The sequence below is a fragment of the Bactrocera tryoni genome, chromosome 3, assembly GCF_016617805.1.
Source record: "Bactrocera tryoni isolate S06 chromosome 3, CSIRO_BtryS06_freeze2, whole genome shotgun sequence".
Classification (NCBI taxonomy): Eukaryota; Metazoa; Arthropoda; class Insecta; order Diptera; family Tephritidae; genus Bactrocera; species Bactrocera tryoni.
Genome location: NC_052501.1, coordinates 77,370,008 through 77,383,884, shown reverse-complemented (window position 1 = coordinate 77,383,884; position 13,877 = coordinate 77,370,008). Strand labels below are relative to the sequence as shown.

General features: G+C 35.1%; 2 protein-coding genes across 3 annotated transcripts in view; one reads left to right on the top strand and one right to left on the bottom strand.

The window, feature by feature from the left end:
• LOC120772820 (MOXD1 homolog 1) overlaps positions 1 to 13,877 on the top strand; it is a 36,280-nt gene that overhangs the window by 17,500 nt on the left and 4,903 nt on the right. The window contains exons 2-4 of the mRNA XM_040101616.1: positions 7,654 to 7,809; positions 10,039 to 10,206; positions 10,512 to 10,624. Of these exons, the coding sequence (XP_039957550.1) occupies positions 7,654 to 7,809; positions 10,039 to 10,206; positions 10,512 to 10,624 (437 nt within the window). The remainder of the gene's footprint in view (positions 1 to 7,653; positions 7,810 to 10,038; positions 10,207 to 10,511; positions 10,625 to 13,877) is intronic.
• LOC120772821 (DNA replication inhibitor plutonium) lies at positions 8,339 to 9,244 on the bottom strand. Of its 2 annotated transcripts, none has more exons than XM_040101617.1 (4): positions 9,168 to 9,243; positions 8,905 to 9,108; positions 8,648 to 8,848; positions 8,339 to 8,576 (listed from the first exon to the last, which is right to left on the bottom strand). In XM_040101617.1, the coding sequence occupies exons 1-4, from the start codon at positions 9,172 to 9,174 to the stop codon at positions 8,467 to 8,469; spliced, it is 522 nt and encodes a 173-aa protein (XP_039957551.1). In that variant the 5' UTR covers positions 9,175 to 9,243; the 3' UTR covers positions 8,339 to 8,466. The 2 variants fall into 2 exon arrangements, with proteins under 2 accessions (XP_039957551.1, XP_039957552.1); XM_040101618.1 differs by having other exon boundaries at positions 8,497 to 8,576; positions 8,630 to 8,848; positions 9,168 to 9,244.

Genomic DNA, 13,877 nt, shown 5'->3' with positions numbered 1-13,877 from the left:
AGCATCAAAACTTCCCAGCCAAGCTCTTCCAGTTTATGCCGAGTCATCAAAGATGTGTGTGAACTAGCGTTGTCCTGATGGAAGACGAAGCACTTTCTGTTGGTCAGTTCTGGCCGTTTTTTTGCCAGTTGCTCGCTTCAATCTCATCAGTTGTTGACAGTAAAATGTAGAATCAATGGTTTGATCAGACTGGAGCAGCTCATAGTGGATGATTCCTTTCCAATTCAACCAACCACTCAGCATAGCCTTCATAACCTTTCGAGGCGTCAATTCTGGCTTTGCGACCATTTGTTGAGCTTCACCACGTTTGGACCATGATTTTTTTCGCCCATTATTGTCGTATTTGATCCACTTTTCGTCTCCTGTTACCATTCGCTTCAGAAATGGTTCGATTTCATTTCGTTTCTGCAAAGAATCGCAGTTGTTAATTCAGTCCATTAAAATTTTCACAGACAATTCATGTGGTACCCAAACATTGAGCTTCTTTTTGTAGTCAGCCATTTTTAAATGGTTCAAAACCGTTTGATGATGAATGTTAAGTTTCTTAGCGATGTCATGGCTGCTTATGTGACGGCCTTGATCAATCTTTTTCACAATTTCATCGACTTTTTCAACGAAAAGGCGACCAGAGCGAGGTGGTATATCCCTAAATTCACAAAAATCGCATTTTCTTAGGCTGTGACACTAAGTGTGTCCCTCAAATATGTATAACTTACCTATTAAACTTAAATATTTTTCTTACTAAGTTGCGATTTGTACACTTCAAGTATACAAGCATATATACATCATTACCTGCCCGGAAAAGTTTAAAAATCATCGTGGTTGCCTTTTATGACAACATTTCACCCAATTTGCATTTTTTAAGTCATAAGTATGCCAAGCCACTCGAATACTTTTCCCACATACACGCCTACAAAGCACATCCTTTGTTGTGCCTATTTATGCAAATATCCCTTCCACGCTCTTTTCTTCTTATTATATTCTTATTAAATCTTTCGACATTTCTATTTTGTTTACATTTTTCTGCGCTGGCAAAAAGACACGTAATTGAATGTTTACAATGCTTCGTTCATTATTGCATCTATTTGCACAACTCCTGAGGTACTAATATAAAATCATTGCTTTTCTCAAATTTAAAGTCTTTTCATTGCTTTAAACAGCTGATGAGTACCGCAATTTGATGCCGTTTAGATTTTTGAGGGGTTTCATATGAGAACTTGAACATTTTATGGAATTGAATTGGTTTTGCCTCGAGACTACAGGCAATGCAATGAAATCTCACTTCAGCTTTTTATCTATTATTAGGATATCCTTGGAAATTTATATGACAAGCACAACAATTTTCGGTTCACAGAGAAAGTTTATGCATTCGTAATCCATACTTTTGATTTGTTTCATTTGATCTAAAGAAGGTGTCCAGATCAGATCGCTGTAGCATATAGCTGCCATACAAACTGACCGCTCAAAATCAAGATACAAATCTTTTTACTCCCTTTTATGGTATACGAAATGCCTCTGTGAAGGGTATTACAGCTATGGTAGCGCCGAAATTAAAACTTTTTCTTCTTTTCTTTCAAATAATCCTAGGTAAGCATGAATGTGTATTTACATATTTCACCGAAAATAAAATTTACGCTCCTTTACAGAATACTAATTTGTCTCGTCTGCGCAAAATAAAGCACCACATATGTAAACGATATATGTATGTACATATATCTACATAAAAGAACACATATCATTTGCAATGAAATAAATTAATAGTGCTTTACAGCTTGTAGGCATAAACAATAAACACTCAAATACATAAGTATGTACATTTGATGACAACAGACACTAAATTACAAAAATTCCAAATTTTTGAACAAAGTAAATGACTTCACAAACAAACGTGGTTAGGATGACAATATCGAGACATCGGAATGCGCAGAAATATTATTTCAGAGAAGAGAGAGAATATCGCTATATATTTGAGTAATATCCGACATCAAAAGAACACCCCTAAATGTAAATGATCTTCATTTACAATACAAGTTTTCAAACGTACTAATAAAGTTCTTGAATACTTGAGGTACTGTTACTAGCAGAAGAAGCTATGTTTTGTTCACGACCAACTTCGATCTACAAATATTCTTATAAATAATAATTTGAAATAAAGAAGAGCTTCATAATGATTGAATCAGCGAGTCTTTGATGACTTTACTCGTCAAAAATTCCTGCGATCTCAAGTGTTCTAGTAAATATATAGACTTAGCGCTGTTTTCTCAGTGTCTGATTAGCAGTCAACTGACAGTTAAGTGCTGGTTAACTTAATCAAGACTCCTTCTTTTGGTAAATAATATATTTTAACCAGAACTTAACTGGCAGATGGCTGCTAACTAATCAATGGAAAAAACTGCACGAAAATTTCAAAATCGATCAATTTGCAGTATATACTTTCATAGACCACTTCAAATCAATAACTTCAGTTATCAGTTATTCATGACATTTACCGTCAAAAGTTCCTGAGATCTCTGGTGTTCTAGTAAACATATAGACTTAAATTCCAAAACCGATCTATTGGAAGTATAGACTTACGAGGTTCACTTGAGATCATTTAGTTAAGCTCATTATTTCCATATACATATTTAGGGCACCAAGAAAGAGCACCCAATGGAAGCTATAAACTAAATCCAGTTTCTATTCATATTTGGGTGGTTCAAAGCCGCAGCCTTCTGGTGGCTGTGAGTTGGATGAGCAGTTCCTTCAGGAAAAAATTAATATTTTTTTTTTTTGAGGAGTAAATCGAAGTCGAATACAAAGCATTCAAGGCAATTTTACCAACCCTTTATTAAAGCGATGACTTCCAGGTTGAATAAGATCCCAGGATCGTTTTGTACTATTATTATATTATGTAGAAAATATTTCTTTTCCATATTATAGGAATTGTAAAAAAATCCCGAAATTTCAATTAGTAAATACCGAAAGAAGAGAGTCTTTTCATCGTAAAGGATTTGAAGAACGCACACCTTTTCATCAGCAACCCATTGTAAAATATAAATGTATATAGGCAATATATGTAGGCAGCAAAATATTTCACCTAATTTATAATTCCAGTGCAAAGCGCCATTAGGACACGTACTTACAGATGTAGACACATCCAAACATATACAGAAATAAGTTTTTGCGGACATTGATACCAGTAGAATCACAATTCAAAGGCGCACAATAAAAGCATAATTCAAGTTGTCGCCTCATATGTCAACGACTTACCAGTCACCACAGCTGGCGCACATCGAACCGACCAGACGTATACTCGTATAATGAGAGTGTACAAATAATACATGCGAGTGAGCACATAAGCAATCACATCTATACTGGAGTATGAGTAGTTTCTCATAATGTGATCGGTTGCAACGAAACGCTGAGACATTGAATTGATTTGTTTTTGGTCTTGTTTCTCATTGTTCACTAAATGCCTGTCGTCTGCCAGCTGGAATGACATTTATTTTGCCGCTAAAGCAACGCGGCGCCATACTTTTAATCATGCTCAGCGCACACGTGTGATTTGCAAGAGGCAGCAGCTGAATGTCATAGGCACACCAGAAATCACCTGAGAAGCCACAAACAAACAAAAATACAGAAAGTTGAGGATTTCAAACATATTTGTTCTGGAAATTTTGTGGATATAGTTAAATAGTATGTACAGCTCGTTAGTTATTGGACTCACGCTCTTTGAGAGTTGTCTCAAGTTGTTGAAATATTGAATATTTAAATTGAGTAATGAGTAAATTTTTCTAGATAAATCCTTATGAAAAATTCTTTTAGGAAAAGATCGAATGTGCAGGGTGTGTCCGGAAAGTAATAGGACTTAGTCGATTTAAAAAAAATTATTTAACCAATCTTTACAATTCTTTAAAAACTTTCAAAATATACTCCTTCTGCGTCGATGCAGCGCTGCCAGCGCGATTTCCAAGCATTGAAGGCGTCACGGAAGTCATTCCCCGAAATAGGCTTGAGAGCCAAGGTGCAGACTGCTTGGATCCCCTTTTAACGGTCTTTTCAGGCAAGGAACCAAAAAAAGTCCGGGCGGCCACATCTGGACTGTAGTGCGGCTACGGAAGAGTTGAGATGCCAGCCTTGTTTAGATAGCTGTTCACAAGAAAGGCGATGTGAGCCGGGGCGTTGTCGTGGTGCTACTTCCAATCGGCTGCGATGTCTTGTAGGACCCGATTAACCCTTCGTTTGAGTCTCCTGAGGACTTCCACGTAAAACTTGGCATTGAAGGTTTGTCCAGGAGGAACACATTCATGTTGGACGATGTCTTTGATGTCAAAAAAGACAATGAGCATCGTTTTCACTTTGGATTTGCTCATTCTTCCCTTTTTTGGGCGAGGAGACGCCGGCGTGTGCCACTCGAAAGATTGCCTCTTTGTGTCAAGATCATGCTCAAACATCCATGACTCGTTACCTGTGATTACGTTATTTATACAAATTTATCGAGTTTTACACAGAATTTAATCGCACACCTCTGGTCTAACGAACGCTGAATTTTCGGCTTGTACCACTCACAGAATCCCGTCGCACCAAAATGTTTGTCCTAACTCTCCAGGTGCTCGGAGACGACTGACCAGCCGCTCTTTCGTTAGCTAGGTACTCCTTCTACCGAATCCAGTACTCTGAAGGACAGTCGCGACAAACCCTGTACTACATTTTGAAATATTAGGATGTATGAGTTTATTTATAAGGATTTCTTCGAGTGTTCGAATCGACTCCTAAAATGTTTAACTTGTTTTTCTCAAAACGTTTTTTTTAGAGTCGAAGAGAAAAAAATTTTCCAAAACGGCTGGACCGATCGACTTGAAATTTTCAGACAACATTCTTGGATATATTTGTTAAGAAACGATGGTAAGAATAAGATTTTGAAATAATTTCGACTTTTGCTGCCACTTCGAATTGTACATTTTTTCAAAAAACATGACTTTTTTGTCAGAGGTTAAAATTTTGGCTTGTGTATTCATCTATAGCAATAATATTATTTTAGTTTTTGGATCTGAGGTAATTTTAAGCAGAAAAATTTTCCAGATATTCTTTTTTGGAGATCCTGTTGTTGATGTTGTAGCTTCAGAATTATGCCGAGTTGCCTTGGTCAGAGAAAAATCCGGGTCCGTTCCGGTTACGTAGATCCGACTGTCGTGGGATCGGTTTCGGAGATCCTCATGGTGGTCGCCTACGGGATCTAGGGAACCCAAATGTTTCGTCGAAAAAATCACTAAACAACTCGGTTTTTCTGACTTGCATGTGGATACAACCTCTTAATGACTCATGTCACTAACCAACTCTTTCAATGCCTACACCAAACACAACAACATAAACATTTGCTTCACCTCAGATCCAATCACAGCATAATAACGACCGAAGTTTCGATTAGCGAACTATTACTAAAGATTATTTCAGTGATTTTTCTAATGCCATAACAAAATGTTGCCAACACACTTTCCCCAACCCATATCCTTTAAGCGATTCTCCTTAAAATTTGACAAAGTACACATTTATGGCTTAGTTTGTTTTATAGCCAACGTTAAATGCTTCTTTAAAACAAAAAAAGAAACAAGAAAACAAAAACGAAACACTCTGCTTCGTGCCAACTAAACGCTCCGTCGTCAGTGTGTTTTAGTCCTTGGCAAATCGCTACACTTTATGCAAGTATTAAAATTTTCCTACGCAACACGCCTGCAGTCAGAATTTATTACCACAGACACCTTATTTAGTTCACTCAGGAGCCGTTGCACACACAAATACACAGCAAGTATATAACTACATATGTATGTGTGTATGTAGGTGGGTAGGTAGCAATATTTTAACACAGACACAATGTTTACCATTAAATAAAGTGGCGCGAGCATCACACCTGGATGCGGGCTTGTAAAGGGGTTGCTACTTCTGACATTGTAGCTATTATTTAAAATTATTGTATTTGCTTAGTTGTTAGCAGCAAATACATGAGAAATATTTGAACGTAAAAACCATTATTACTGACGGGTTTAATGGCACAACAATTAATTTCTCTTACATTTAAATTTCATTTAAATGATTAATGCTTTAAAGCTGTTGACCTTTAAGGTGGGCACTAGGAAGTGCAAATAGTATATGTGGAAAAAATTATCTAACACAATGCTTATACCATCTCTAGCTTTTTAAGCTGATATTTGCCGTCTAAACTAACACTACAACTTACAATGCTGGTAAGTTATCACTGTATTTTTAAACGAAGGAAGTAATTTTTTCGATTTTATGGAGACAACACAAATTTTAAACCAGCAACATTTTTATACTCATGCAACATGTTGCTACAGTATTTACCAAGCAGTTCAATGTTTCACCTAAACCTAAGCGATGATGAGAAAATTTGAAATCCGGTTGACTGGTTGACTGTCTGTCTGTCCGTGCAAGCTGTAACTTAAGTAAAAATTGAGATATCTTGATGAAATTTGGTATGTGGGTTCCTTAGTACATAAAAAATTTCGAGTTCGTAGATGGGCGTAATCGGCCTACAAAATTCCATTAATTTAGACTAAATGTGGTGCGTGACATTCTTTTTACTTTTTATATCACAGAGCGAAAAGGAGCGAAATCGGATTACAACTCCGTCAACTTTTCATATAGCACATTTTTAAATTCTTAATTCTTTCATTTATCAGTACAAAGGTCAAGAAGAAATTGATATAACGGAATAAAACTTTGCACATTTAATGCCATACTCTACACCTTAGAACAAAAAGTTGTTAACCCAACCCTAAATACCGGATATGTGAACTTCAGTATTTATAGTTGACTTTTAACCGAAAATATCGGTGAGTGTATGGGATATACAAGAAAATCCTCTATTGATAATAACTAGTATCTCAGTGTATTAAAAATGGGTTGAGTGGGGTCAATACTTCCCTGAGCCCCCATGTATGTATAATATAATGATTTTTGAACTTCCAGGCTTTATACCGCATATGATATATGAGAGTTATCTCGATGAAAATGAGTGTACGTGTTTTACTCATAACAGTGTATTTTTATGCCTAAAATAGATAAAATTGGGCGGAAACTTGAGCTCGCGTCAAACTAACTAATATCAAAATTTTGGAATTTTCGAAATTCAGAATTTTCGAAATTCAAAATTCGAAATTCAAAATTTTCAAAATTCGAAATTTTCGAAATTCAGAATTTTTGAAATTCGAATTTTTCGAACATCTGTCCGACTTTACTTCATATGATTGCTGATTGCATGTGAGGTACCTGAATGAAACCCAGGGAACATTTTTGAGCATATGGCATGTTAGTAGTTAATAGATAAAATCGGGTCGATACTACCCCAACTCCCATATATGTATGTATGTACTTTATATGTACGTATATTATAATGATTTTCGTTTTTCTAACAAACCGTATGCCGAATACGTCGGTTCTTGGTTCCGATCTTCTGGTTGACGTTTTACACCTTATGATATATCCCCTGGCTTTGCTTCTTGAAAGTTGCAAGAGTATAAAATGTTCGCTTGCACCCGAACTTAGCTCTTCCTTCCTTTTTTTATTTCAGTTTACTCCATTTTAATCATAGTTAATTTTTTATTGATTTTGCTTTACGTTTTATTAATTTTCATTTATTTTTCTTCTTTTATTTAGGACTGTCATGGCTCTGCAAAGCATCCCAATGCAGCCCCGATACAAGACGATACGCAAAACTACAATGTGATTGATGGTGGGCAAAATGGTACACACACATGGGTGGAGTTCTCACGTAAATTGGAGACTTGCGATCCCTACGATTTGCCATTGGGGGTAAGTAGACAGTAGAAAACATTATCAAAACCAAAAAAACAAATTACAAAATTATAAAAAAAAACATATGCTCGAGTAAATAACCGCAATAATCGTGAAAAAGTAAATAAAATGCTAGTTTTAAACATGTTAAACCAATGAACCATGTAGAAGAAATAAAGTGAGACATAAATTTTATTTAATTTTACAATGCACAATTTACTTGATAATTCCAAAAAAATAAATAATTGATTTTAACAATATTTAAAATTAAAATAAAATCTTATTTATTAGTTATTGACTCAGTTATGCACAAAAACACTTTTTTTAATTTTGATAAATTTGAGTTAACACAAAAAAAGCTTAAAATAAATTAAGTAGTAACTATATTGCCTTAAACATGCATTTTTTGCCATTAAAATCATTGAAAGCACCAGTAAAAATTGCGATACAAATTCTGCTGAAATTACAAATTAACTTAAGACAAAATTAAATAAAAATAAATAATTAAAAACAAAATAAAATAGCGCAAATCTACGATTTTTAAAGACACATTAAACACAAAATTTTAAAATCTTAATATTTAGAGAACAATATAAAAGGGATTTACTGTATATTGTTTAATTAAATTACTATTAAATTAAAATATTATATCGAGGCTTTTTAAACAACACAAATTTAACGCATCCTATAAGCTGCGCTACTGCCAGATGCGCCTTGACTGCTTTGCTTACCGTATACTTTATCACAGACCTCCACGCATTCGCTAATCTGTGCTGGAGTCATGCCTATAAGCAAACAACGATAAGTGCAATATATGAGTAGATCAATACATGCATACATATATTTTCTCAAATACCATGCGCGGTCGTCAGTTCCTCCTCTGAGCTTGGAAAACGTCTAAAGTAGTTGATAAGCGTGTGATTACGACGCAGACAGGCCACACATAAGGCCGGTACTATGGAGGATTTATTGAAATCCGTATAGGAGCGAAAGCGCAAGAGCAAACGCACCACATCCAAACTGCCGCAATAAGTGGCCAGCGTTAGCGCATTTTGACCTGTCAAAGAGCAGCATTAATGTTTTACTAGATAATTTTATAGCTCAAGTACACACCCAAATAGTTCATTGCTTTCAAGTTCGCACCGCGTTTTAGCAGCAATTCCACATGATCACGTCGGCCCAAATAGCAGGCCTTCAGTAGTGGCGTATTGCCATAGATATCGGTCTCCTCCAGGTCATATTGCTGTGGATTACTTTTGTACTGAGCCAATAAGGCACGCAAAACGGTTGTGCTGCTATCTTCAACGGACTTCAAAACTGCGAGAAAAATTAAATTAATAGCTAAAAATGTAGGGATATTTAATTAATGTACTAACAACTCATTTTTAAACCATATAACCATATAAATCAAGCACTGAACTAAACATGCACTGAATACCGTTTCAATTGTTAATATTTTATAGCCGTTAGTTCAGGGTTGCAATTGCAGTTCTAGTAAAAAATGTTTAATCCTTTGCACATTAAGGTCGTCAAAAAAATTTGGAAATTTTTAGTAAGCTATTATTTTTTGTATGAAATTAGACTATATGGTATAAATGTATAATATTGACAAAACCAGCTGGAAAGACTGATCGTGGTAGATATGTCTTATTTCTTGTATTTTGAGGGAACATTTCATAAGACATGAGTTTACTATTAGGCGCCGAGAGTATTGAAAAAAAAATGTAGTAAGAATGAAAAGTTAGACAGTCAACTTTCTTTGTGGACAAGCGGCTGAAAAAACAGTTTTATAAAATTCAAAAAAATGCAAATTCAAAATTTAAATAAATTAACGAGTTATTGAAAACTCTTGATTAATATAAATTAAGAAATTTTCCAAGACTTTTATTTCAATATATTTTTTTTTTGAAAACTCTTAAGTGCTAGAAAACGGTTTCCTTTAAATTACATACCGGTTATATTACCGGTTTTCACAAATAATTTTTTTATTAATACTGATTAAGCAATTTTCCATAGCTTTTATTTCTATTTTTCTTTATTTTTTTAATTTTGAAATGTAAGAAAATTGCTTCCATAAGATTTTAGTGACCTAAACATTGTAACAAATGTTATATTACCGGTTATATTACCGGTTTTCACAAATAATTTTTCAAAGCAGCAAAATTGTATTAATTAATAGCTTACCTCTCAATAGCACTTTCAACCATTTTATTTAGTTTAAACATACATATTCTTACTTTCAAAAAGGTCGACACCGTCAAAGTGCTATGGACATTCGGCGAAACCGATCCTATTTATGGCGACTTAAAGGGACATGGCAAGAATCGCGGTTACAAATCGCTCAACTTGCTCGGTCCAATGTTCCGTAAGGAAGTCAACACTGACACACACAAATGGGATGTTACAGTGCAGAATGTAAGTAAACGAAATTGCTCAAACTAAAATTGACGCTTTAATGATTAAATAAAAATATTAAAAAAAAAATTTTTCATAAAAATGTTTTTAAATTTAATAAAAAAAAATTTTAAATTTAGTATTACATTATACATATTATTACATAAAAATATTAAATATATATTTATTTTATTATATTTTATAAAGCAAAAAAATTATATAAAATTTTTGGTAACATTCTTATACGCTATGAATACTCAAGCTATTGGTACTGAAAGCTCAAATTAATCTTTTATTTATAAATATACATATATATTTTTGCTTAGGTCACAATTGAGCCCAGCATGGACACACTATACTGGTGTAAGATAATACGTGCGCCCACGCTAAGCGAGAAACATCACATAATAGGTTATGAAGCATTATTATCACGTGAGAGGTGAGTTCAGACATTGTTTACCAAAAAAATATACAGTTAGATAAACAAATATGTAGATAATAACATATGTTTGACAGACATACATAACTACAAAAACAATAACAATATTTAGATTGTAGTAAAAATAAGCAAAAGCGATCAATTGTAGAAATAAATAAGGGCTTAACTCGATTTTGAGCAGTTTCTAAGCGCTTACTATATAATTTTGGAGCTTTAAATCATATTTTTTCCACTTCAAACATTTTGACAGCTTATTACTATTTTATTTAAGGTTTAAAGCTGTAGACAATCGAAATAGGCAAAAAAAAAATATTTTTTCGAAATATCAATTTTTCGAAACTTTATCATTTTAATTACATACATATAAGGCAACCAATTTTATCGTATAAATTCATTTTATACAGACACATCACTTTTATATGTATGTATATCATATATGTACATACATATTTACATACAAATAAGTACATGCATAAATGTCAATCAATTGCAAACCAAAATTGACTGGTTACATCAGAATGTACTGAGCACACAGCTTGTAATCGCACAGCAGGAAATTTTATTACACAAACCAGTGACTACTTAAGTACATATTTGCTAAGCAATCTATGAGTAAAATATATGTACATATGTATATGCACATGCCTCCTTGAATTGAACCAACACTGCTAGCGTCTGCCACGACTGCTGTGCATATGAAAGTCTGGTTTATGGCCAACTAGTTGCAGTACTGGTGCCTAGGTAGATAGGCTTTGTGGTGTAAACACTTTAAAATAAATCAAAGAAATATATTTGGAGCATTTAATTGTTAATATTTTGACATATCTGTAATGAAACTCCGTAAAAATATTAGACACTTTTCAAAAAAAAAATATCTAAGTTCCTAAAGCCCCTTCCAATTGTGGTACTTTAAAGCTTACTACCAGGTAAAAGTGGCAAATTCTTAAGAATTTATATTAATATACTTGTAGCTCGCATTACCACAGCCAGTCACTCAACCTCTTTGTCAAGTGACAACCACAGACTGGGACTGGAAATGTCAAAGTGAGTTTGAAATGGTTTCGATGATGAAGTGGCTAAAGTAAGGCACGCGTTTACATAATAACTTATAACGGCATAATTGGTATAATAATTATGGAACCATAAGTTATTTATACAGTGGCTGCATAATCTCAGTAAGGACATAAATATGTTTCTAAATATGAATTTATGATCTCAAATAAAACAAAGACTTCCGGTACGCATTCTCCCTTTTCGCTGTTTGGCGCCAAATCGAGATACCAGGTGGAACCGAGTACTTCTCCGCCTGATCTCTCTAACGGTGTGGAAGTCTTCCTCTTCCTCAGCTTCCCCCGACGAGTACAGCGCCGAATATTTTCAGAACTGAAGTGTTTTCGCCCATTCAGACGACATGATCTAGCCATCGTAGCCGCTGCCTCTTAATTCGCTGAACTATGTCAATGTCGTTATATATCTCACACAGCACATCGTTCCATCGATTGTGATATTCGCCGTGGCCAATGCGCAAAGGCACATACATCTTCCGCAGAAACTTTCTCTCGAAAACTCGTAACGTCGACTCATCAGATGTTGTTATCGCCCACGCCGCATATGGGCGATATAGCAGAACGGGAATAAGAAATTACTTATAGAGTTTGGTCTTTGTTGGTCGAGAGAGTACGTTACTTCTCAATTGCCTACCTAGTCCGAAGTAGTATCTATTATCTGTTGGCAAGAGTTATTCTGCATTGGATTTCGAGGCTGACATTGTTTTTGATATTAATACTTGTTCCAAGATGAACGAAATTATCTACGACTACGATGTTATGACTGTCAACAGTGATGTGGGAGCCAAGTCGCGTGTGTGACGACTATTTGTTTGATGACAAGAGATATTTCATCTTGCCCTCGTTCACTGCTGGACCCATTTGCTTCGCTTCCTTATCCAGTCTGGAGAAAGCAGAACTAACGGCGTGGATCTTGAGGGTAATTTATCTATATAGTAGTTGGATAACCGCGGTTTCGACAAATGAGATTTTTTTTGGGAAAAATTCCCGATCGATATCTCTAAAACTCTGAAACCCCTGAGACTAACAGTTTCTCACTCTATTATCTCCTCTCTGAACCACCCTCTGCTTCTGAAGAAGTTAATTTGTATACAAATTTTTATCTGTACAAACTCCGAAATGTCGTCTAGAAGCCAAGATCAAGATCGATAGTTACGATTTTTTCTTCTATACAAAGCCTTGCATTCGCAATAAAGAATTTTTCTACCTGCTGTCAGATTCTACACTAGTCATTATATGACGTTTCCAGTCTGCTTAATAGACAGTGTTCTGTTAGTACTCCTACTAGAGTTCTTTAGTTCTTTTTGAGTTTAATAGTCGAGATTTGCGGTTCATATTCTATTCGTACCACGTATACCTGCTTGTTGAGCCAGGGCTAGACTTCCCCGAGCTTCAGCTAAATCACTATAAATATAACATATTTGTCAATTAGCCAGAGGCATATAAATTCGCTCTTTTCCCTAGTCTAATCGCAAGGCACTGGCTAGTTCATCAGCCACACAGTTGTCAAGGATATTACTATGCCCTGGAACCCATTACAGGTTTGTCATAAAATAGTGTGTTAGATGCTATAAGAGATCAAGTCATACTTTCATTATCTTTGACGAAACCAAGTGAGACTTTAGTAATTTCAAAGCCGCTTGGCTGTTTGTATATATCAATATATTCCTTGTTGTTAGCAAAGTCTGCGTCAGAACAAGAAGACTTTCTTTAATTGCTCGGAACTCAGCTGGGAAGGCACTGCAGTAGTGCTGTAAAGGCACCATGAACCATTCAAGTATCCAGTTTGGGAACCCTGTCCTGAGATCAAGACATTATTTTACTACCTTTGACGAAACCAAGTGATATTTTAGTAATTTCAAAGCCGCTTGGCTGTCTGTATATATAAATATATTCCTTGTTGTTAGCAAAGTCTGCGTCAGAACTTTCTGTAATTGCTGTGAACACTGCTGGAAAAGAATTGAAAGCGATTTTGGTATTTAATTTTGCTGAAACTCACAACCTTTCAAGTATCCAGTTTGGATCCATCCTTATTACTTTTTTGCGCCCCTGTCAACCTACTCTTTCCTGGAAGTGAAGGCAATATCGTGGGCGGAATTTATGTTCAATCCGGTAGCTGCTTGCTTTACCTCAGCGTCTAAGTTTAGATGCCATGAAAGCTTCTGTTTAAAATTAGTCCCAACCAG